The 26357-nt window shown below is 39.2% G+C and overlaps 1 protein-coding gene and 1 pseudogene across 6 annotated transcripts in view; one reads left to right on the top strand and one right to left on the bottom strand.

The window, feature by feature from the left end:
- Nucleotides 1-11029, bottom strand: part of PHF3 (PHD finger protein 3) — a 71854-nt gene extending 60825 nt beyond the window's left edge. Inside the window, exon 1 of one of the 6 annotated variants that reach the window (XM_016197244.2) lies at nucleotides 10932-11029. Coding sequence is in view for 2 of the 6 variants with exons in the window: in XM_016197240.2 (XP_016052726.2) it covers nucleotides 10087-10259 (173 nt within the window). In the remaining 4 variants the exon portion in view is untranslated. Of the gene's footprint in view, nucleotides 1-10086; nucleotides 10512-10931 lie in introns of those variants that run through there. The other 5 variants (XM_016197242.2, XM_087817465.1, XM_016197240.2 and 2 more) reach the window with 5 other exon arrangements.
- Nucleotides 11030-17514: 6485 nt separating this feature from the next.
- Nucleotides 17515-26136, top strand: LOC107525154 (keratin, type I cytoskeletal 18 pseudogene; annotated as a pseudogene).
- Nucleotides 26137-26357: the final 221 nt, after the last annotated feature.

Below are 26357 nucleotides of genomic sequence, written 5' to 3'. Positions count from 1 at the left end.
TAGAAAGACAAAAAAAATACCATAAGAAATAAAGCTACCAATTAATAATCACCTAAAACCAAATTATTTTAATAGTTTTGAGTCTAAGAACACACTTAGTATTTCTGAATTGTTAAAAAAAAAAAAAAAAAATCCTCACTGTTTCCAATATACATTTGGACATGTAGAACGAATTGTTACTAAATGTTTCATCATGCATGTAGAATATCACTTTACCAGAAATCCTAATAAATGTTTATTCATTATTTTTAGAAAAGAAAAAAAAACACTATGTATATACTCCATTAATTTGACACATTTGAAAGAACTACAAGGCTTAAACCATAAAAATCATGTTTTTAAACACAGTTTTTCCATAAATTCAGAATCAGACACTGGTTTTACATTAAATCCATATAAAAGAGTTAAAATCAAATCATTTATTGTCCCATACACATTAAAACTGTAAAACAGCCTTGTTTTATTTACAAAGCATTTAAAGAACAGTAATATAAAGAGAAAAAGGTTTTTTGTGGGGATAGTAGACAATGCAGGGACTATTAACTAAACCCAACAAATCAAAACTCAAAAAACTACACACACACAGGCACAAATGTGTACATACACACACTAGGGGACCCCTTTTAGGATAAAATGAGATAAAAGACAAGACAACAACAAATCAGAGACTTAAATTTATTTTAATGAGTTATGTGAAGCCCATACAGATATCAAGCTAGTCTCCTATTTGAAATGTACCTATACAATAGGTATCACACAGCAAAAGTCATCTTGTACTCTAGAGGAGCCTCAATTATAAAAAGTTGAATTATTTTCAATATTGGTTTCAGAGAAAACTGAAGCGATATACTTTGGGGGGCTGGTGAGTCAACAAAGATCTAGTAATATTCAGTTAACTAGACAATTCCATTAAGTAAACAAAATTCCAAGGTTTTTTAGATTAGCCCCAAGTCTACCAAAATTCCCTCAAACTGTCCTTGAAATGTTTCCCTATACAAATGAGGGGAGAGAAGTTCAAAGATACTCTACAATTTATTGGGTATATATTATATACTGCTAAACATTTTACCTATTAATTAATTTCCAATCAGAATAACAGACTATTGTTTTAAGAACAAAATACATTTAAATAATTAAAATGTCTTCCCAAAGTCACAAAACAGAGCCAGGATTCAAATAAAGGTTTTAAGGCTCCACAGCCCATGACCACAATCCTTACACAATGAGCTATGGAGCTGGAAACTGACTAGATTTGACTCATTAAAGGCTCTTGTTTTGGGGGGTGTCGTTTCTATTTTTGTTTTTTAAAGAATAGTTTATTGATTTTTGAGAGGGAGGAGAGAGAGACACCCACGTGACAGCATAACATCTATCGGCTGCCTCCTGCATGGCCCCTACCAGGGATCAAGCCCGCAACCCGGACATGTGCCCTGACCAGGAATGGAACCAGCAACCTTTCAGTGCACAGGATGATGCCCAACCAACCAAGTAACACTGGCCAGGGCTAAAGGCTCTTCTTTAAAAACTACTTTCCCTAATTTCCTAACAAATCAGTGGTTGCCTGGGGCCTTGAATAAGAGAGGGATGGGCTGCAAAAGAACAGGAAGATACTTTGAAATTTATAATGAAACTATCCTAAATGTTGACTGTGGTAGTAGTTTCATGAGTGTATACATCTACCAAAATTCATCAATCTTTTCATTTTATTTATTTATTTTTAATTCTCTTTCTTTTTTATTTTATTTTTAATCCTCACCCAAGGATATTTTTTCCATTGCTTTTCAGAGAGAAGGGGGGAGAGAAAGAAACATCAATGTGAGAGACTCATCAACTGGCTACCTCCCCACACACCCGGGTTTTGAGCCTGCAACCAAGATACATGCCCAGGTCAGAAGAGAACCCAGGACCCTTCAAGTCCACGGGCCTGTGCTCTAACCACGGAGCAAACCAGCTAGGGCAATCTGTTCATTTTAAATGAATAAAATTTGTTTTGGCTGACCATTAAATTTTTTAAAAAGGAAAGAAAATTTTCTCACTGTCACAAAAATTAATCCTCTTCTAAACAGAAGGATGTCAGTCTCTCTTCTCAAATTCTACAATATATTTATATTAAGATAATAAGGCACTGAAATAAAATGTTAACTATTTGACGACTCGCTGGTTATTTTACATGCATTCTTTAATTATAACATTAAGAGAAAATTATAGCTCACAATGCTGATGAAAAGTCAGGAAAAGTTTTAGTTCCCTAAAACTACCTAATCTCAGTGCCTAAGAAAGGCTCAATTATCATACATCACCAACACTCCCACTGTTTTCAGATTTCAAAGAAATTTTAGTATAATAAATTTCTGGTAATTAAAAAATAATTTACAAAAGTTTACTAAATCTTTACAAATTACTTAGCTAGAACTGCCAACAATTTTGTATAGCTGAATGTGCTGGGATCCAAAGTTTACAACAGGCCAAAACTACCTCACCTTCAGAGCTGCATCCAAATTAGTAATCCTTTTTTTTCTCTTAGAGGAATCAAAAAGAAAGAAAAAAAAGACAATTCCAGCTCTAGAAAAAAATGGTTAACACTCCTTCTAAAAACGGTATGCTCAACTGAAAATGCACTCGGTGCCATAACATCATGTTTCTGGTAAATTCTACGAACTTCGCCTTTCTGTTGCCCCAAATACTGTCTTTGTGTGCTTTCAAGTGGTGAAGACATTCAAAAATTAAGGTCACACAGCTTGAAATCACAAAGCTATAAGAAACACCAGCCCATTCAAAATAGCAATCTAGATGAGCAACATTTTTGCTTCAATAATGCTGCTATTAGTGAACAATCCAGAACTCTTTTACTAGAAGTACCTTCAGAGCCTATGGCATATTTTGAAATCTCAACAGTAGACAATATTTAGTCTTTCAAGATCAACTAAGAAAAGTAGCAAAGCATACTGTAAATAAGATGAGTGAACCACAACTTTCCAGTAATATTTATTTATTTAGGCAAAAACTAATATGACTTATAAAGTGTGCTTTTCTCGACTTAAATAAGCATATCAGAAAAAAGGCTTCTACTGTCAAACACTGAGAAAGACTGATACAACAAAGTTACATTTCTTTAACAGTACCTTTATTCAACAAATGTTAAGCAGCTACCATTGTGAGACATTTTTAATAGGCCAATAAGACTGGGAATCTTCCCAAAACAGAACAGAGTACTACAAAGCAACTCAGACCTATAGATCCAAAGAAGACAACTTCTACAGGACACATAAAACTAGTATTTTGTGAAACTGTTATAAATTTAGTAAGACTGATTTTTCATAAGTGGTTCCAAACGGTTCTGGGGGCAATTCCAAAAGAAGAATGCAAAAATAATAGTATACGGCCATCCCACAAGGCTATCATGAAAGTAACATTTAATGGAGGTGTAAAGTAATTTATTTCAAAAAATCAGTTTCAGATATCAAGTGCTCAGTATCAAAAATAAAAACACATTAATTTGGAAAACAAATATTAGCCAATTGTAGAAATATTAACTCATTTAATATGAAACAGAAAAAGAACAGTAGTTGGAAAACTGGTAAAATCAGAATAACGTCTGGAATTTAGTTAATAGTAATATACCAATGTTAATCTCTAGTTCTGATAAAGGCACTTGCATTAAGTCAAATACTGTATAATAATAAGGGAAAGTGGAAAAAGGGTATATAGGATTTCTATAATATGTGTGCAACTTTTCTATAGATCTAAAATTATTCCAAAATTAGTCCTTTTTTAAAAAAAATAAACATAATCTAAAATATAATGCCAAGACACCTAGTAATGTAAATAGACAAAGATAATCAGATCTAATTAAGAAAATTGAGTTGATTAATTAAACAGACTACTTGACCTAAACAAATTCCTATTTCTTACATTGAAATTTTACTTAAATGCTTCCTTATATTTAGGATTATAAATTCAATAATTACAACATAACAAGTCTATCTAGGGTGTATTTTAAATAACTAATGATAGGTACATATCCAATTAAACCAGTACAAATATGCTAAAATCAGAAATTATTTCTGAGTTCACAATCACACCTCATGTTTACAGACCATAAAATGTATCCAGCTAAGTCATAAAACTGGATAATCTGCTTAATTCAAAATTACTCATTTATTCACAGTATGTTTATTAAGTAGTGAAACAAACCCCAGTCTCAAACTCAGGGAACTCACAATCCAAAACAGAGGACCAACATAAAAGCAAATACAAAATGTAAACATCACAACGAAATATGAAAGCGTTATAGTGAAGGGCTGCAGACAGTATCAGAGAAAGGTGAAAATTATGAGACCAAGAAAAGCTAAGCTGGTGATGTGTGAACTGACTCCTAAAGGTCCACAAGATACTCCGGCAAGGAGAACAGCATGTGCTAATTATGAATGGCTGAGTTTGATCTTAATGGACCATTTGGAAAGACTCAAATAAGTATTAGTACTAAGATTCCGAATAAAATTTAATCTGGGTCTGGGGATACTTCCCACTTTAAAATGCTTGTTTCATCTGAACTCTCAGAGAATTATACTCGAGCCAAATTTAGTTTACACTCATGAAACCAGCATACATTGTTTTCTAAGTGTTTCATGTATGAATAGAATGTAAAAAGATTTAGAAAGCACCATCACCAACAAAAATATGCTCTACAAAGACCCCCTTTAACTTAAGAGTAAATTAAAATTGAGTAGCTCAACTTTTCAGAAACATCTTCAAAGTAAAACTATATATCTTATCTCCTTTAAAAAAAAAAGTATATATATACCTAAAATTAAATCACTAAAGCAATCAAAAGTCCTAACAGGTTATCATATTAGGAAGCTGTCTCATATAGGCTAGTCATCTGTGTATGGGGGTGGCATGAAGCAGAGGACAAATATATATCAGATTATTATAAAATCTAGGAAGAAAAACTAAACAGGGTAATAGTGATTGTGGTGTTGGAGTGAGAGGGGTAAGGAGGGCATTCTGTGAATGATGCTAAATGAAGGAGCTGCTCATAGGGAAACATGTGAGCCAAAACCTGAAATGAGAAAGTGATCCATGCATAAGAGAAACAGCAACCCAGGAAAAGACCTAAATGCAAAGGCCCTGGGAATGAAACAACTGTTTGGTGCCTTCCAGCCCTAAACCATAATTTAAATTAAGCCATTTCATTAGGCATGCTTACAATGAACAAATTTCTAATAGGCAGTAGTAGTAGCAGTAATAGTAGTAGTAGAAGGAGAAGAAAAATAAAAGTGCCACTACTACTAATGATGACAAAATGTAAAACTTAACCTGTTCTAACTTCATGCCAGGAACTGTTCTATGTGCTTTACATCAGTAAAATAATCAAAGGTGACTATGCCCCTCCAGAGGACATTTGGCCAATCTGTACAATCTACTAAGCCATGCAAAACTGTCTAATAAAACGAGATTGTACTATGAGATTAAAACTTCTGTGTAATAGTTTGAAGATTTTACTTAACTATTCCTCTTCACCCCCTCTTCATTATACACATGATCATAAAAATTTAAATCCCTTGACTATTAAAAGATAATCTAAATTAAATACACAACGCACAGAATTGTATGGAGACATTTTTGGTCATTCCAACTGGTGATGCCATGCTGACAGCTAGTAAATATACTACAATGCACTAAGAAAGCCCCACAACAAAAAATTATCCAGCCAAAAAAAAAGTGCTGAGATTAAAAAGCTCTACTCTATAAATTTATTAATGTAATCCTCACTCCGATGCTGCATTGTAATACCAATTATACAAAAAATAAAATAAAATTGGGATCAGGAAGATTAAATTATTTGATAAACGGTGGAGATGAAATCTGAAACCAGAATTTCATTCAGGAGTCAATGCATTTGCCCTGGCTGGTTATGCGTTGTCCCCTGCACCAGAAGGTTGCAGGTTAAATTCCCACTCAAGGCACATGCCCTGGTTTCAGCTTTGGGCTTAATCCCCGGTGGGGACCGTGCAGGAGGCAGCTGATGTTTGTCTCATCAATGTTTCACTTTCCTCTCTCTCTAAAAATCAATTAAAATATTTTTTTTAAAAGTCAGTGCCCTTAACACTATCCTATCTCTTTATGAAGTTAAAGTAATTGAATGTTTATCATGTGTCAGGCACTGTGCTAAACTTAAGTGCACAATGTCATTTAATCTTCACAACCACATAATTAGGCAGGTAATACTACATTCTCAATTTATAAGGGAGAAGTTAAAGCTTAACAAAGTTATACCCAATATTACAGAGTAAATAAGTGGCAGAGCTGGGACTCAAATCCACTCCGACACAAAAGTCAATTCTTAACCACCATGATACGGTAACAATAAAAATGAATAAAAGGTTACCCTACCAGTGTAGAGTCAAAGAAAATCACTAAATGGTTAAGGTATGTGATATGACACAATTCCACAAAGTAATAAAACCTACCTAATCACCTGCTCTACCCACCCATTTTAAATTCTGGTCTAGAATCTATTAACAAGATTTTATAAGAAAAACCCAGACTCGTAACTTTTTTGAGATAATTAGGTAAAAAGAATATATAAATATCCAAGGTGTCTGCCTTACTAAGACCAAAGCAGACCTAAGAACCTAGAAAAAGAACTATCAAATGCAAGTTGAAAGTCCCCAAAGCAGAACTGCAGTACAAAGAGTTAACTTCAAAGTTTACAACCATATCCTATTGACATTATGGGAAGCATTAGCAGTTTTGGATTAGCCACAAAAACAGTGGAAGCAGCTCATCACTAAAACTATGGCCTAGGTGATAACAGTTCAAACTAAGACGTACTTAGATGTACTATGTGCCAGGCCCTATGCATTATCTCATTAATTCCTCACAACAACCCTGTGAGGTGAGTGCAATTATTATTTCTATTTTACAGATGAACAAGCTGAGGCCCGACCATTACATAATTTGCCTAAGGTCACATACCCAGAATACCTAAATCAGAACCCAGGCAGTTCCATTTCCAACTCTACACTTTTGAACTACTGTACTTTATGCATTCTACTCGCGTAAAACATATTAATTTTAATGTTAATACATCATTAATGAAATCCTAAAAAATACTGGAAACAAAGTGACATATCCTTCCTCCAAAATAAATTTAGGAAATATGCATTGAGCCCCTCCCTACACATAAAAAATAAAATGGTTATCCTCACTGTTTATAAACACTTTACAAATTGTCAACTACAAACTTTGCAATTGATTTTCAGTCTACAATTTTAAAATGTCTTTATGTGACCAGCTCACACAAATTATGAATTAAAACTCTAAAGTTTCACCTTTCTGTACAATCTACTATGCCATGCAAAACTGTCTAATAAAGTTAGATTGTACTAAGAGATTAAAACTTCTGTGTAATATTTTTAAGTTTTTACTTAACTATTTCTCTTCATCCCCTCTTCATTATACAAATGGTCATAAAAATTTAAATCCCCTAACCATTAAAAGATAATCTAAATTAAATACACAATGCATACAATAGCTTTTAACTCTAATATGATTTAACACCTCATTTCTTTAATCTTGTTTCTCACCTAGACTATGTTCCTTGAGAGTACAAACAACACCTGGGTCTCAAATATTTTGAATGAAATCAATACTCTCAATATCTTTCTCTGTGTAATCAAAGGGCAACAATTAAAAAAGAATTATTTTTTACTGTTCTCAAAAATGCAACAGTACCATAAATGTGTAACAATTTACCAAGTCAATTTTGTAGTTAAAAAATAAAATGTCAAAAAGTAAATTAATTAAATTAAATTAAATGCCTATGCTTTTGAAAAGATACTCCAAGGTGCCTGGCCCACATGGCTCAGTGGTAGAGTATCGGCCAATGATCCGGGAGGTCTCTGTTTGATTCCGTCAGGACACATGCCCAGGTTTCGAGATCAATCCCTGGTAGGGGGCGTGCAAGAGGCAGTCGATCAATGAGTCTCTCATTGATGTTTCTTTCTCTTTCTCTCTCTCTCTCTCTCTCTCTCTCTCTCTCTCTCTCTCTCTCTCTGAAATCAATAAAGACATATAATAAAAAAAAAAGATACTCCAAAAACAGAGCCCAAGAAAAGAAATCCCGCAGCCAATTGTTAGAATTCTTGAAATATGGATGAATGAAAATATCTAGAAAACAGCACTTCAAGAACCCTGAATTCCTGACACTGTGGTGAAGTAGTTATGGGTAATCCAGAAACCTGAGATGCTAATCAATAAAACTCATCCCTCCAAAACAGACAAGACCTTATCTCCAGACAAACACTAAATAAAAAGAATTTCACGAAAGCCTGGCTGGCATGGCTCAGCGGTTGAGCATCAACCTATAATCCAGGACACCACAGTTCAATTTCTGGTCAGGGCATATGCCCAGGTTGTGGGCATGATGCCGAGAGGGGGCGCACAGAAAGAAGCAGATCAATGAGTCTCTCATCATTGATGTTTCTATCTCCCTCTCCCTGAAATCAATAAAGACATATTTAAAAAAAAAAAAAAAAGAATTTCACAAGAAATCTTCCTGAAAACAAAAGACTGCACTTAAAAAAGCAAAATTTACCAAAATGGCAAACACCGTATTACTATGTCAAGGAAGATAACCATTACCTATATTTTAGTACCCACAAAACAGAACTGTATACATAATTTACATTCACCAGTTTTTCCAAATACAATCCATACAATGTAAAAATCTAGACTCTTAAAGATAATTTTGCATTAATCCAAATCGTCACTTGCTGCCTTCCAACTTTAATGAATAATAGTTTTATTAATAAGCTACTACATAAAGATTATTAACCTTTCCTAGCTGGTTCCGATATTAAACACAAATTAAATTTTAATAGTATGGTTTTAGGTAATTAATATAAAGACAATTTCCTTTCAATTTTTCTATCCTGAAATTTGCATTTGATTAAAGCTATTTTTCACCTACGTTTACAGGGACTACTTCTCCCAGATTTGAGGTATCTGAATATGCAACAGATGAGTATACTACAGGATCAGCTAAAGTTAGCTGAGGTCTAGCCAAACAGCATGGAATGCATAATAAACTTCTGTGGGAAGTTCACCATCCTCCCAAAGGATGCAAAAGCAGTATAAAATACATGTTCATGCTCTTCAATAAATGGACCTATAAAGCATGCAAGGAATGGGAAAACTGGTCCTATCACTAACTCATATTTTATCTTTTTGACAAATCACCAATACAGTTATCAAATAAAGCTCAAAATCTAAGGTGGTAATTCTGCATCCTTAAAAAGTGGCCAACTTTCTGCTGCTAAGGAATCAGTTGAACTGTGTGTGGTTTAAACAGTAATAATAGCTCCTAAAAGTCCCCCCTGAAATTCTGTTACTATCATGGGAAAATGGAGTATGCCGTTAAAAACAGCAATAGTGATGATGATGATGGAGGGAAATAATTAACATATGGCCAGTAAACATAAGAACTGGGAAAAAGAATAAATTAAGAAAAGGTCTAAGTGGTGGTGAATGTTAAAAATTATTATTCTAAACAACAATCTTTACACAACACCTTTTGTGCTCTGGAATGAAGATACAAATTCAAAAATAAAAGAATGCCCACAAAGATTTCCTGGATCTTTGACTCCTGTCTCTTTCCTACCACAAACACACATCCACGAACATTTTCACAATCCCAAACACTTCAGTCAAGAATCAAAAAATGGTAAGAAATGAATCAGTAACGGAGGCATCACTTTGGAAGATCTCAACCAACCAGTTTGGAAAAAGGAAGACAAGTTCGGCCCCCGAATAGTAACCAAATAGAACAACTACTTCAGTACTTTCAAGTAGTTTAGTGTATTTTTTTTTTTTTTTAGCTTAAAATAAGGTGGTAAAGTTCTCTGGGAAAGGCTCAATTACCTATGTTTCATTGTAAATTAAGCATCTCTACACGTAATGATTAATTAGGGCTAGGTAGATATTAAAACGCTGTTAACACTTACATTAATGACTATTCATATCCATGATCATATTCTACGAATGATTCTTGAATAGCACCCAACATCACACTCAAATTGCCTCGAATCATAAGTCTCTAGGAAATGGCATTTCTCACCCGAAGATAGGAAAAGATCATCGGACCCGGCAATACACTGCGGAGGGACTGGACTGTGCGCGGTTCCAACATTCTCTCCCTTTCTCCCTCGTCCCCGCCCCCTCTCCGTGTCAGGTGATGAGTTATTTAGCACCATTAACACGCACACATCGACAAGTGGTTCAGTCAACTACACGTATGATTGAAAGGCCAGATTCCAGGCTTCTCCTTTCAACCTAAGCAAAAGGCGTCGACAGTTTGGGTCCCGAGCACAAAAGCGCGCGGCAGGAGGAGGATGGATGGAGCGCCAACTCCCCATCTCCAAAAGCGGGAACCGGACTCAGCCTCGCAGCGAAGGCCAGCCCCGGCTACCTGAATCCAGGGCCCAAAGCTCGATGCCGGCCGGGGCTCCCTGGGAGGGAAGAGGCCCAGAGGGCCGGGTCGGGGGCCTGCAGGCCGGGCCTTCCCGGCAGGGCCCGCCGTGCCTCCAGGCCTGCGCGCCCGCGCGGCGGCGACGGGGCACACTCACGCCCGAGGGCCCGGGGACAGAAGGCCGGAGACCGCAGTCCCAACCCTCCGCCAGGCGACCTCGCCGCCGCCGCTCCCTCCCCAGCCCGCGGACCAAACGGTCCCGGGCAGCAGAGGCGCGGCCCGGGTAGGCCGAGGACCTTACGCAGGAGGCCAGAAAGGAGATTTTCCCCGCCGCGCCGGAGAAAGGCGCGGAGAGTCCGCCGCGGGAGGGGCGGGGAGAGCAGCCGAGGCGTGTGGAAGGGGATGGGGGAGGGGAGGGTTGCCTGTCTCCCTGGCCGCGGCCAGAGCCGCAACTCACCCAGCTCCGCCAGACGAGCGCTACCACTGGCAGCAAGAGGAAGATGGTGGCCGCTGCCGCCGCCGAAGAGGAGGAGGAGGAGGAGGAGGCGGAGGAGGGGGCCCGGTGGGTGTCGCGGAGAGGGGGTACGCGCAGGACGTCGGCGTCGCTGCCACAGCCTCTTTTCCTCACGGGGTCGGGCGGCTGCTGCTGACGACACCTTCCAGGCTTCTGCGCCGCCCTCTTTGTCCTCGTTGCAGCCGCCACCGCCCAGAACCCGAGGGTCGCTCGCCTCGTGGGGACCGTGCGGCGGTGCGAGACCCTACAGCCATCGGCGTGCGCGGCGGCGCGGGGGTAAAAGCCTGCGTCACATGACCCTCTCTGTTTACCGTTCCGGGGCCGCGGCCCGAGCCGCCGCCGCGCTTGCGCGCTGTGGGCCCTCCCGCGCCGCTCCCGGCGGGGCCCTCCCGCGGGGCGCTCCCCGCGCCGCCGCGCCGTGCCCGGGCTCCCGAGGCGCTGGCCGCCGCCCGCCCGCTTCGAGCTTTCGCCCCGCCGGCGGCCGGAAGGGGAGAGGCAAATAGGCCTTTTTTTTTTTTTTTCCTCGGTTGTAATAAGCACTAAAGCGTCCTAGTTAATGCGACGTGGATGGGCGCTTTCTGTCCTCGCTGTTTGTGCCTGGAATCGGAGGGGTTGGAGTCGCTCAGCCCTGGAGGCCCTGCCGGCTCGGCGCCGAAGTCGCATCATCCACCACCTCCACCCTCGAGCTGCCTCCTCCAAGAAGCCTTTCTGGTCTAAGTCAGCAGTTCTCCAAGTGCGGCCGGAGGATTCCCGGAGAGAGCCCCAAGGCCTTTCAGAGGCTCTTCGATTCTTTTGCATTTACGTTTGCATAAGGCCAAATTTTCTTCATCTCCTTAAACCGAAGCCACGTGCAGCAACCTATTAAATGCAGAAGCAAATAGAATTCAGCCATCTTCTAAGCCACACGTTGGAAAAATGTGCAAAAATGTAAAACAAGGCCACTTTTTTTAATTAAATTTTGGAAAATGTATTTTTTCATAGTATATATATATGTGATGATGAATTTTTTTATTTTTTTCCTTAGGCTTAATTTCTAAGAGGGTAAATGTCAGTAAATATAATTAACCCATATAAACGAAAGCTCTTGAAAGTCCCTCAGTAAGAATCCTGAGACCAAAAAAGTGGGAAAAATCACTGATCTGGGTTATGTGCTTCCAACAGCAGCTTGGGCTGACCCGTCTCAGCCCTTACTAAGCACTGTGCGGTAACCTGCTAGTTATCACCCTGACCAAAATGAGCCGCTTAAGGACAGGAATTGTGCCTGCTATCTGCAGGGACCATTCCAGTGCCCTCCAAAGAAATAACAGCCAGCACCTGCTGAGCTCTTCTAAAACCTTTTATTTGTTGATTTAAGCCTCATGCCAACCTCAGGCCACGTTTTAAGATTTATGCAAAGTAGAATAATACTCCTAGGCATGTGGTGAAGATCTCTTCTGTACTCTCTCCAGTCTTCTGGTATTTCAAGCACCCCCAATTCTAAATGCTCTTCCACAAAGGACATTAAGGCTGTCCTAATTCTCCTGGAATCCTAGAATTCCAGCCTCTGCCTTGATTCATTAATCCCTCAAAACTTCGTTGTACAATCTATTTAAAAAAGGAAAACAGAAATGAGTGATTTAAAAATGTTTTTTTACTTGAAATGTCTGGGATGAATTGCAAAAATAAATCTAGTTTTATCTTTATTCTTCTTCTGGACCTCAGTGTGGAATTGGAAAAAAGCATTAGGGAAAAATAAGATTATTGTTATAAACAAAACCCAACCCTAAAGGAATTCAGCAGAGTAGAGCTCAAATGAAAAATCATTAGATGGAAAATCCCCTTAGACCAGCTGGGGCAAACTTACCATGTTAGAGAAATTTTAGCAAGTTAATGGAAAACAAAAATGGAGGTAAAAAGACAATGTACCATAAGCCTGTCACATTTATAAAACAAAGATTTCTAATCCTAAAAAATCCAACAAGCTTGTCACAAATCATAATGTTTTGATTCTATTATTTTTGAACCAGCCAAGTGCTCACATTTCACATTTGTCCATTAATGATCTTTGCTTTTTGCTTCCAGCTATAAACACAAACTATCTATCTTTTACCCAATCATGCAAAGGTTGCTAAAAGAAAGAACCAGCATAATAACACTGGGAACGGCGCCAACCTCATGCAGGACACTTAGTTCAAAGACCTACCAGAAATCAGATTGTATTGGTAACATTGAAAACTCCAAATTAACTCAGGAAAATTAAATTTGGTAGAAAACAAGACAACTAACAATGGTTAAAATTGACAATATATTTGTCATTGACTTGAAAATTATGAAAACTGACAAAATTTGGGTCTTATAAATGTTACCCAGAAAAATTGAGCCTGGAAGAGAGTGAGGCCATGCAAGACACCTCACAGTACAGACACAAAAGTTAATTTTGATATGAAAACTGTGTGCCATCACTGAAACTTTGGTCCGTACATTATCAGTTCACTAAAGATGGGGGAGGAGAGAAATGACAGAGTTAACTTCAGTGAACTGAAAATCAATAAAAATACTAATTTTTAATGATTTTTTTTCCTCTGGGAAACACTGTCTATATATACCAATACACTTTCATGTTACTTTAGAATAGATGTAAATGTTTGTTTGTTTAATTTATTTTAAAGGGAGAGAGATAGAGAGATAGAAACATTGATGAGAGAAGCATCATCAATCGGCTTCCTCCTGCACGCCCCCTACTGGGGATGTAGCCAGAAGCCCGGGCCTGTGCCCTGACCAGAAATCAAACCTGTGACCTCCTGGTTCATGGGTGGATGCTCAACCACTGAACCACACCAGCCAGGCTGTTTTTTTAATTCTTAAATATGGGATCAAAACAGTGGGCTTGAAAATATCCTAAACTCATTTTACTAAGATCATCATGAAACTTAGAGGCTTAACCCAGAATACTTTGTTCTTAAGTCAGGCTTGCTCCCTTCCCACATATTTCTTTACCTGCTTTCTCCAGAAAGATGGCTTCGAAACACTCAGGCTTTCAGCAGAAACCAATGGGTGAAAAGGAAATGCATGCCCTATCCCAGGATAAATAATTTGTACAGTATACCAGAGAGTCTGGGCCAGTCATATAAAGCTTGTCCATGCACCAGGACTGTGTAAGGCCTGAAAACACCCTTCCAGACTTCAGCAACTCTTCAGGTACAGGGAAGGAGCAAAAACGATTTCTCTCAACCCCTCTACTTCACCCTCCCTGCCAACCCACTATGTATTTGTTCCTTTAGTTATCTATTACTTTAAAGACCCCAATGAGTTTCAGCAATAAAGGCATTGTTCCCGGCCTCAAGGAACTCAGAATAATGAGAAAGATGGGCCAGCGGACAATTACAAGGCAACCCGGTAAATACTTTGACAGCTGCTGGCACTGTAAACATGTATTCATGCTGTATCTGGCCTGGAGTAGGAAGAGGGCACTTTTTCTATTTTTTTTTTCCCCTTTTTTTTTTTTTTTAAATTTAATTTTTTAATTACAGTGTACATTTAATATTATTTTGCAATAATTTCAGGTGTACAGCACAGGGGTTAGACAATCATATACTTTACAAAGTGTTTCTTCCAATATTTCTAGTACCCACCTGGCATCATACATAGTTATTACAACATTATTCACTGTGTTCCCTACATTGTACTTTACACCTCTGTGACTATTTTGTAACTACCAATTTGTAATTCTTTTTTTTTAAATATATCTTTATTGATTTCAGAGAGAAGAAGGGAGAGGGAGAGAGAGATAGAAACATCAATGATGAGAGAGTCATCACTGATTGGCTGCCCCCTGCATGCCCCGGACTGGGGATTGAGCCCACAACCCGGGCATGTGCCCTGACTGGGAATCGAATCTTGATCTCCTGGATCCCAAGCCGATGCTCGACAGCTGAGCCATGCCTGGCTGGGCCCAACTTGTAATTCTTAAATTCACCTTTTTCACCCAGTCCTCCAACACCCCCTCACCCCTGCAACCATCAGTCTGTTCTCTGTATCTATAAGTCTGTTTCTGTTTTGTTTGTTCATTTGTTTTGTTCTTTAGATTCCACATATAAGTGAAATCATATGGTATTTGTCTTTCTCTGATTTATTTCAAAGCATAGTGTCCTCTAGGCCCATCCATGCTACCCAAATGGTAAGATTTCCACAAGTGGAATTGCTAGGTTATATGGCAGCTCCATTTTTAACTTTTTTGAGGACCTTCCATACTGTTTTGCACAGTGTCTGCACCAGTCTGCATTCCCATCAACAGTGCATAAGGGTTCCCTTTTCTCCACATCCTCACCAACATTTGCATTTGTTGATTTATTCATGAAGCTATTCTGACAAGTATGAGGTGATATCTCACTGTGGTGTTTATTTACATTTCTCCAATGATTAGTGACCTTTAGCATCTTTTCATATATTTATTGGCCACCCCTATGTCCCTTTGGAGAAGTGTCTATTCAGGTCTTGGAAAGAGGGCATGTCTGATAGAGGGTCTACCTTCAAGGGCAAAAAAGTACCAGAGAATCTGATGTGTTTCAGGAACTGTAACTGATTGATAATCTGGTTTGATATATTACATCCACAAAAATAACAAATATTCTTTTAACAAAGTGTTTGTCCCTCGTTGATAATGTTTCCTCCCTACATAAAACCTTTCTATGGTTCTCTAAAATAAAAAGAATACGACCCAAATATCTTAATGTGGCCATCAAGACCCTTTAGGATTGGTCTCTGTCCAATTCCTCAGCTCCTATCTCCCTATGCCCTGTTTTTGTCATTCATGATACAGCAGCATCTAGCTTCTTACTGTTTTCTACACGCATCCATACTGTTTCTCAACCTAAAGTCTTTGTTCATGTTACCCCCTTTGTTCATCTGTTACCAATGCCCTCCTCCAAACTGTCCCAAACACCACCGCATTCCCTCCCATCACTTTATCTAAATTGTTCCTGCATCCTCTAAAGATGCAGCTCACTGACAACCGTCCAAGTCCATCGTACTTAAAGGAGAAACATTAGAAGCATCTTCACTGACGCCAGAGATGAGCGGGGCTGCTACTATGCCCGCCATTATTCAATATTATCCCATAAGTAAAGGCAAGAAAAGAAATGACAAATAGATATAGGAGAAGCAGAGACCCAATGATCATTACTTGCATATGATACATACCTACCGAAGAGAACCAATTAACCACTAGCATTAAGAAGTTGCCTGAGTTCTAAGGCCAGTTGTGTGTTTTTCTTTTTTTTTTTTCTTTCTTTTTTTAATATATCGTTATTGATTTCGGAGAGAGGAAGGGAGAGAGAGAGAGAGAGAAACATCAATGATGAGAGTCATTGATCGGCTGCCTCCTGCACGCCCCCGACTGGGGATCAAGCCCACAACCCGGGCATGTGCCCTGACTGGGAATCGAACCGAGATCTCCTGGATCCTAGGCCGACGCTCAGCCACTGAGCCACGCCTGGCTGGACTGTTTTTCTTAATTAGAAGAAAAAAGTTAATAGCTTTCCCAGAAACATCAGGCACCAGTTACACTACAGTTGGGAAAATAAATTCCAACAAATATATATAACAACAAATCTAGTAAACAACCTAATGTGTGGGAGAAAGAAATTTTACTGTACACTTGTAGATTCTTCTAACTGGCCTAATCATCAAATCTCTCATGAAACAGATTAACAAGAGAAAGTAACCAAATTTAATTACACACATATGGGAACCCCACATGCTTGAGACAGTCAGAGACCTTACATACATGAGAGGTTGAGAGACAGAAAGTTAAAATGAAGTATATATGTCATTCTGAGCTACTGAGATGAGGTAAGTCACCTTGGGGCTTGGGAGAGGAGGAAGGTCATTCACAGAAAAATAAGAGTAGATGTTCAGTAATTAAGAGTTTGTCCTGCCCTATAAGTCATAAACATTATTTCTATTAATAACTCTTATTATGGGCTAGGCCCTAAATTTAAATTCTTTAAGGGAGAGGTAAAAGTTTCTCATGAGTCCATAGGATCTCATTGCCTTCAGCTCAAAATAATTCACATGCCAAAGCGGCATGTCTTGGGGAGGCCTGTTCTTGTTTCTAACAAGAAAACACCGGGAAATGAAAAACTGTACTTAAATGGAATCTTGACATAGAATACCCAAAGCAATCTTGAAAAAGTAAAAGTTGAAGGACACACACACCTGAATTTTAAAAGTTACTACAAAGCAACAGTAATCAATGCATAAAGACAGACATATTAAACAATGGAATAGAACTGAGAGTCCATAAATAAACCCAGGTGTCATGGTTAACTGATTTTGAACAAAGATCTCTGTATCATTCAATGGGGAAAGTATCTCAATATCATTCATTTGGGAAAGTATTTTCAACAAATGGTACTGGAACAACTAAGTAGACACATGCAAAAGAATGGAGTTGGACCCTTACCTCAAACCATATACAAAAATTAACTCAAAATGGATCAAAGATCTAAATGTAAGAGCTAAAATTATAAAACTCTTAGAAGAAACCATGAGGATAAATCTTCATGATCTCAGATTCAGCAAAGGATTCCTAGGTATGATACCAAAGTACACACAATAAAAGAAAAAATAGATAAGTAAATAAAATAGATAAATAAAATATCAAAATTAAAAACTTTTGTGCTTCACAGGGCACTATAAAGAAAGTGAAAAAACAACTCAGAGAAAGTATTTGCAAGTCACATATCTCATGAGGGACTTGTATCCAGAATATATATAGAATCCAACAACTCAACCATAAAAGACAAATAACCCAATTTAAAATGGGCAAAGAATCTGTATATGCATTTCACCAAATGAGATATACAAATAGCCAATAAACACATGAAAAGATTCTCAACATTGTTCATTATGAATCAGGGCCACAATGAGGTACTACTATGAAGGGCAACACTGAGGTACTACACTCACCAGAATGTCTATAATCAAAAAGATAAGTAATAATTATTGGTGAAGATGTGGGAATTCATACATTGTTGGTGGGAATATAAAATGCTGCAGCTGCTCTGTAAAAAAATCTGGCAATTCTTCAAACTGTTAAACTTAGAGTTATCATAATGACCCAGTATTTTCATTCTTAGGAATATACCCAAAACACATGGAAACATGTGTCCAGGCAAAACTTTGTACTTGAATGCTTATAACAGCATTATTCATAATAGCAAAAGGTGGAAATAAGGTAAAATTACAGCAAATGATGAACAGATAAACAAAATGTGGTATATCTGTTGTAAGCGGCAGGAACTGCACCAGGCGTTAGACTGGTGGGGTCATACTGGACTTGGGTTCAGCAGCCTCGGTACTTGAGTTCTTAGGCTAGGAAAGAATTCTAAGCCAAGATTCCAACTGTAAGAGAACATTTATTTGATAAACCATACAGGTGGAAGAAGTAATTCCTAGAAGAAATGGGCTGAGGAAATAAGTTATAGAGGTAAAGGGAGGGCCCTTGAAGCTTGGGACTGACAAAGTTAATGGTAACGTTCCCTGGAGGGGGGGGGGGGGGGCGGGTAGGGAAGGGAGGGAAAGGAAAAGGGAAAGGCATGGCCATACTCCCTGGAAGAAGAGCACTGGGTCTTCAGTCTTAATAGTATTAAGTGTGGAGATATTAGGGAGGTCTCAGGGAAAGACCTCATTATAATATTCAGCAGCTTTCCAGGTGTGTCCTTTCAGGGTGATGGTCTCCACTGATTCATTGGTTGGTACCAGGGCCATCATTCAGTGTAGCTGATCCTGAGGTCACCTGTAGCTAGTTTTGCTGCTTTTTCTGGGTCTGGACCTGGAATACAACTGAGGCCTAGAAAAAGTTATAAAATCCTGTGTTCAAATTGTCTCTAGGGAGGAAAGGTCAGGGGGTCCAAACCATGTGACCAGCCATATGCTAAAGAAAAGACCACCCTGGGGGCAAGGTCCCACCCTACAATTGTCCTTTGCCAGGCATCCAGGGCTTTGCACCCTGATGACCTTCTGTACCTGGCCCATTGTCCTTGTTCTGCTCATGTCTGTCTGACTGCCTATCACAGGTCCACTAGGCAAGTCTGCCTTGGAGTAGGTATTAAGGAACTTCTTTTTTATGGTTTTTCTCAAAAGGGACCAGTCCTAGCATTCCTGAGCTAGACTGTGCATTCATGATTCTTTCCAGTTATATCACTCAAAGCTAATAACTTGTTTGAGGTTTGTGTTTGAATTCAAGCTATTGCTACAGAAAAAGTTATAAAATCTTGTGTTCAACTTATCTACAGAGAGAGCCTCAAGAAAATGTAGCATTTGCTAGGAGGGTCCAGGCCCTAAGAGAAAAGTTCTCCCGGGTAGAACCTGTCAATAAAAATATGTAGAAAACTTTGCTGACCACAAGCTGGAAATCAGAGCACAAACTGGAAAATTTGGAAGAGAGACCCGGGGAAGAGAATATCATCAGGCTAGAGGAGGGACTAGGAAGTAAGGAGATGAGACTGTGTGGTTGGTTATACACTAATAACCAAGGCAGTCATAGAAGAAGAGTGCTTAAGAGGAAGAAAAAAGCTAATTCTAAGACTCCATTGTAGTAATGAATCTGGGATGTTCTAGATAAAGAAAAAGTGTGACTGAATCATAGGGTGTGAGACAGAGAGCTGAGAGATTGGCAATAACCTGATAAAATAAAGCAAGGAATTTAGAATCTGTTGCAAACAAAATTAGAAGCCATTGGGGGATTTTAAAGCAAGGAATGACATAATCTGTGTTTTTTTTGTTTTGGTTTTGGTAACAGCTCTGTTGAGACAATGTACATATTGTAAAACTTATCCATTTGAATTGTACAATTCAATTATTTTTAGTCGACAATAAAGTTGCACACCAATACCACAATTAATTTTAGATTTTTGTGGAAGAAAAAGGGGCCACATACTAAACCTGACAAGCTCAGGAGAGGCCTGTATGGTGGACCTTACAAACTCAGAGACCTAAAGTAACCACACTGGATGGTCTAAGGTTAACACTTCTAAACTAAAAGTAAATCACGACTGGTAGTCTTGTCCTAGGCCATTATCTTCTTTGACAAAGGTCAATCTTTACCTTAACTGAGCCCATTGTCTTTTTTGCATCAACATAACACACCTTTGAAAAGTCAGAGTAATTTCCTTTTTTCAGAGCCCTCAGCGCACATCTCCCACTGGAGCAGGACGCCACAAACCCCTAATTGTTATCGTTACTGAGTTCATTGTTATCTGTTAACTATCCTATACCCACCTATGTAAAAGAAGTATCTGTTTCTCTGTTTTACTTTTTATCCAATCCCAGAGATTTCCCCACTTTGCTTTCTCTCAGCTCCCTAATCTATCACCAATGAATTTCATGTAATCCCGCCTTTTACTCTAATGTTTAAAATAAGGTGCAAAACCGCCATTCTCCGGAGCATTTTCTCAATCCATTGAGATTTTGCTTCCTGGCAATTGCTGTCAGTTTGGCTCAAATAAACTCATAAAAATTCTTATAGGTTTGGAGGTTTCTTACATGGACATTCTCATCATTTCAAAAAGAAATCTCTAACCTTTTAGTCATCACCATCCAACCACCGTCCTCCCACCAGCTCCAAGCAACCAGTAATTACTTTTCACTAATCTACTTTTTGTCACTTTAGATGTGCCTATTCTGGACGTTTCATATTAACAGAATCATAAAACCACTTAATCCTTTGGTTTCAGTTCAAATATCACTTCTTTCGGGACACCTTCCCTAATCCCCTACACTACAGATCCTCTGTTATATTCTCCTGGGCACCCCTCAATTTATTCCTAACTCTTACCACTTGTAATCGTTTAATTAAGCATGTGTAAATTAATTGTCTAATGTTCCTCCTCTCTCCTATATTGTGTTATTCAAAAGAGCAGAGGCTATATACTGCTCAAACACTGCCTCATACCCAGCACAGTATTTGGCACACAGTAGAAATTTAATAAACATTCCTTTGGTAGATTAATTCCATAAATCTACCAAAAATGGATTTGCATGAGGCCTCTTGCCTCTAAGAAGGGATTTTTGTGGTGTCTCATCATTACCCTTTACTCTGTCTCTATCCACCGATCTACCCCAATCACCCCACTCCAGCACCCCCAAGGCCAGGGGTCGGAGAGAGTGGAGACACATTGGACAGTGATTCATGAGCCACATCCAGTATAATTTTGTCCCAGTGTTTCTGCAGGCAGAAGCCAAAGGAGTTGTTCTCAACTGAAGTAGTTCATGAAATGTGAAGATACAAGACACTGCTCCCTTGTCGTTCAGAAGACCAAGTGTGGTGTGGAAGGGGGAGGAGGCATTTCCTTTATTTCTGAGTAGAACACAGACAGCTTTGACATCGACCAGACTTCAGGGAATGTGGTGTTTGTTGGCACCTTCAGAGTTCACAGTTTTGATAGCTCTGACAGGTGTGGCCTTCAGCCTGGCCATCACCATCATAATAGTGCCTCCCCTCCTCAAACACAATAGTAGTGATTTGTAGGCAATGAACATGAGGAAAGCTGAAGCAGGGTAACAGGAGGACACGGGGAGCTCCTGTGAAACCCACTAATCAGATTAAGGCAAATGTATATAAACCAAAAACTTAGCCATTGATATTTCTTATGGGATCACTAGACAAGTGTGTGTGTGTGTGTGTGTGTGTGTGTGTGTGTGTGTGTCACTCAACAACCAGTAAAGGTGGCAAGAGGGATGCCCTACATGACTAGGAGATCAAATTTCTATATACTACAAATTTCTATAGACTACAAGCTCCAGCAGGGGTAGGAGGAAGTGAGCATCTTTTTCAAATTACAATGAAATGAAGTATTTAGTCATGCAGAGATTAACATTTTTGGTAAATGACAAATGATCGAATGATAAAGTTAATACTCAGCAAAAATTGATGCCAAACCAACTGGCAACCTTAAAGGAATAAATTTCTAGAAAACAATAATAAATCTGAAACTTAAAAAAAAGTTATTGATATTATAAGTTTATTATGAAAAGTATTAGTAGTTTAATTTTAACAATTTGATCCTACAGGACGGAAAAAAACATTGTTTAACTCAAAGCAACGATATTCCCTTATGGTCACTATATGTACATTTGTGAGACTAAGTATCAAATTAGATAGTTAGTGATACTTAGATATTTTTGTGATGATTTACTTTCAACTGATATCCTTACAAGAGCTACGTATTTTTATGGCTAGGTCTGTCAGTGTAGGTACTGGTGGTGGTGATGTTGCTACTAAGGGGATTAAGCTTTCCCTTGCCTCCAGTAGCAGTTGACTGAAGATTTTTTACTTCTGGACTTGAGGATTTGGTTGATGCTTTTGATTATATATATTTAATTTTTTAAAAATATGTTTTTATTGATTTCAGAGAGAGGAAGAGAGAGAGAGGGGGAAACCTCAATCAGCTGCCTCCTGCACGTCCCCAACTGGGGACCTAGCCTACAACCTGTGTGGCCAGCAGGCCCTTCCCCAAGGCCTTCACTTTTAGCTCCTTAGAGTCTCTCCTCCCCTTTTTGGTGCTGCTTGAATGACGTATTTTCCTCATCGAGCTCCTTGGCCTGCTTCGGGGGCTTCTTGTTTCTTTTATCATCAAGGCAAAAGAAAAGCAATTAGAAATACCAGCAAAAAAGGAAAGCTTTATGAGAAACGGTGGTTTAAATATAGTAAACTAAAATATGGAATGACTTTCCTAGTTGATTGAATGGAAGAATAGAAAGTATTTTATTGATGTTGGGAACACTATATTTTGATTGGTGCCTGGTAACAATGTTGGAGTTACAATAATGTATAATCACACCGTCAACTTCACTGCAAATGCTGCCATCTGGCAGGGTTGATTTTCAAGGTCAATTTATGTAAAACACAAGAACCTTAATTTTGGTTAAAAAACAGAATTAATTATTGGATTAAATGAATACATTTAATTACTTAATTATTTAATTTCTATAAATTGGGAGGTGCAGGATTGAAGGACAGATAAAAATGCAAGAGTAGCTTACAGAGTAGGAAGCCAGGGCATATTTTCTAAACTGATAGAATGAGAAAGTAATATTTAATAATGATAATTTATAAGTGTAATAATTTTAAAAACAATGATAACAAGACAAGTCATTACTTATATAAAATTTACTATGTGCTTGGCACAGTTTTTTACATATATTAAGTTATTTAATATTCACAGTAATACTATGAAGTACTCAGATTTTCTCCATTTGAGAGATAGTAAAACTGAGTCACAGAGGGTTAAGTAACTTGTCCAAGTTTACATACTTAGTAATGGTCTCTCAAGATGGAAATAAAACAACTATTTAATTTGGTAGACCTTGTGAATGGGAAAATTAAGCAGTATGAAAAGTAATTTGTATCAGGACTAAATATGTAGTACTTATTAAATAAAGTTGATAAATCTAGAAATAATAAGCTATTTAGAGCTGTGGAGCTATGAAGGTAATTAATAGAAGAACCAGAGGCAAGACAGTATTTTATTTTCCATTTTAAACTGCTCTGTAGAATAATTTACTTAATATATGCATAATATATTTTTAAAAATTTAAAACTCATCACTTCCTCCAAAATTTCCTATTTAGTCACATTTAATAAAAGGTGTTGTTCTCTTTTTAATGTTTGTAGTGATTTTAGAGAGAGAGGAATGGAGAGGGAGAGAGAAACATGGATGTGAGAGAGAAACATCTAGGAGAGATACATTCATTGGCTGCCTCCTGCATGCCCCCTACTGGGGATCCAGCCAGCAACCTGGGCATGTGCCCTGACCAGGAATCAAACGGGTAACCTTTCAGTGCACAGGATGAGGCCCAACCAACTGAGCAACACCAGCCAGGGCCAATAAAAGGTCTCAAGTGAAAAGATAGCTTTCTCTCAACTTTAGGTATTTAATATGTTCATACTTGGGAAAGTTGCAGATAACATTCCCAAAATAGAGAAAGTGGTCTCAGCTCATTCTGGTTGAAAATGCCTCATCTGCCATGTGTCTACATAGAATTTATTTTATGTTCATAAAATATAACATTAAAAACATGTTATAAAGCTATCAAAATGTGTCATCATATCACAACCACTTACAAAGAGAGAAGAAAGGTCTCACGGCTTAAGAAAGTAAAGATGATGGAAGCATTGTAGTGAGAGCTATACAGTAAAAATACTGGTGCGTTCAAGATGCCAACTGAAAGAAGAACCAAAAGAAGTCATCACAGAGTTCTACAAAGAAAGAGAATATTTATTTATTCATGCTCTCATTCCCTGGAGTATTTATCTTTAAGATTTTCTTTCTGGTAATGGCTCAGCTTTCTCTACCTTCGAAACATGGTTAAAGTTTTCATATTTTGTGGTGTAATTAGTTGCAATTCAGTATTTCACAGGAGCCCTCCCCAGGTAGCCCAGTTGGCTAGAGCATCGTGCCTATGTACCAGGGTTGCCAGTTCCATTTTGGTGGGGCACATATGGGAATCAACCAATGAGTGTGTGGATGGGTGGAAGGGTAAATCCATCTTTCTCTCAAATCAGTAGAAAAATATTTCAGAGGGTTCTGGAAATTGTAACAGTGGACTTTAAGTGAGGAGGGCATGTCTTTTCTGACTACAAGGATTGTTCAATGTATAACCTGCTGTCCTTAGACAAGAGCTCTTGAGCACACATGTTGCATTTTGCACATGATAGGAAGGCAGACTTGAAACTGATGAGAACATGTTAAGAAATTGTTACCCAAAGAATATATTGAGGTTAAATCAGGCAGCTGCCTTACAGAATAGAAAGTCAGCCTTGAAAGGATGAAAAGAGGTGGTATGGACTGCTGCTTGAACCTGAGTCGACTTCTCGCCTTCCTCCCTGAACAACGTGAGCTTCTGGACCTGCTCCAGCCTCTCCACAAACAACTGTATCCTGGGCTCCTTGCAGTCGCCCAGCCACCGGCCCAGCAGGCCAGCAGCGAGGCCAGGGTGTATGCAGGCGAAGGGTGCTCGGGCTTCTGGACCTCCATATCCCTCTGCAGGTCTGAGGGCCTGGCTACGGGGATGGCAGGGGGTATGGCGGGCATAAGGGGAATCCAGAGTGAGGAGAAGACTATGCAATACATGAATGACCGCCTGGCCTCTTACCTGAAGAGGGTGAGAAGCCTGGAGGCTGATCGCCAGACACTGGAGAGCAAAATTCGGGAACACCTGGAGAAGAAGGGACTGCATGGATTGAGTTAGAGACTAGGGGGCATTATTTCAAGACCATCCAGGACCTGAGGGTTCAGATCTTTGCAAGTTCTGTGGGCAATGCCTACATCATTCTGCAGCTTGATAATGCCTGCCTTGTTCCTAATGACCTCAGAGTCAAGTATGAGATGGCTCTGGCCATGAGCCAATCTGTGGAGAGTGACATAAGTGGGCTCTGAAAGGTCATTGATGACACCAATATCACTCGTCTGCAGCTAGAAACAGAGATGGAGCTTCTCAAAGAGGAGCTGCTCTTCATGAAAATGAACCATGAAGAGGAAGTAAATGTTCAACAAATCCAGATTGCCAACCCTGGGTTGACCATAGAGTTGGATGATCCCAAATCTCAGGACCTCAGTAAGATCATGGCGGACATCTGAGCCCAGTATGATGAGCTGGCTTGGAAGTACCCAGAGGAGCTAGACAAGTACTGGTCCCAGCAGACTGAGGAGAGCGCCACAATGGTCACCTCTTAGATCTCTGAGATAGGAGCTGCTGAGATGACACAGAGCTGAGGCTATGGTCAGGTCCTTGGAGACTGACCTGGATCTATGAGAAATCTGAAAGCCAGCTTGGAGAGCAGCCTGAGGGAGGTGGAGACATGCTATGCCATGCAGATGGAGCAGCTCAACGGGGTCCTGCTGCACCTGGAGTCAGAGCTGGCGAGACCCAGGCAGGGGGGAAGCCCCAGCCCCAGGAGTACGAGGCCCTGATGAACATCAAGGTCTAGCCGTAGGCTGAGATTGCCACCTACTGCCGCCTGCTGGAAGAAGGAGAGGACTTCAGTCTTGGTGATGCCCTGGACAATAGCTACTCCATACAACCCACCCAAAAGACCACCATCCGCAGTATTGTGGATGGCAAAGTGGTGTCTGAGGTCAATGACACCAAAGTTCTGAGGTGTTAAGGCAACAGAAGTGGGACACCCTGGGCAGGGGCAGGAGGCCAATAAAAGGTTCAGAGATTAAAAAAAAAAAGAGAGAGGTGGTATGATGTGAAAACCAAAAAGCATATCTAGCTAAGGTAGCTCCAGAGTTAAAATTGATTAGCAGAGTAGCTAAAATGGATTTTGAGGTTAAACATAGTACATTCAATTACTCACTGTATTTACTCTTCTCTCTATATTAC

The sequence above is a fragment of the Miniopterus natalensis genome, chromosome 5 (genome assembly GCF_054644295.1).
Source record: "Miniopterus natalensis isolate mMinNat1 chromosome 5, mMinNat1.hap1, whole genome shotgun sequence".
Lineage (NCBI taxonomy): Eukaryota > Metazoa > Chordata > Mammalia > Chiroptera > Miniopteridae > Miniopterus > Miniopterus natalensis.
The sequence above is the reverse complement of the archived record's forward strand: the minus strand, read 5'-3'. Positions and strand labels throughout refer to the sequence as shown.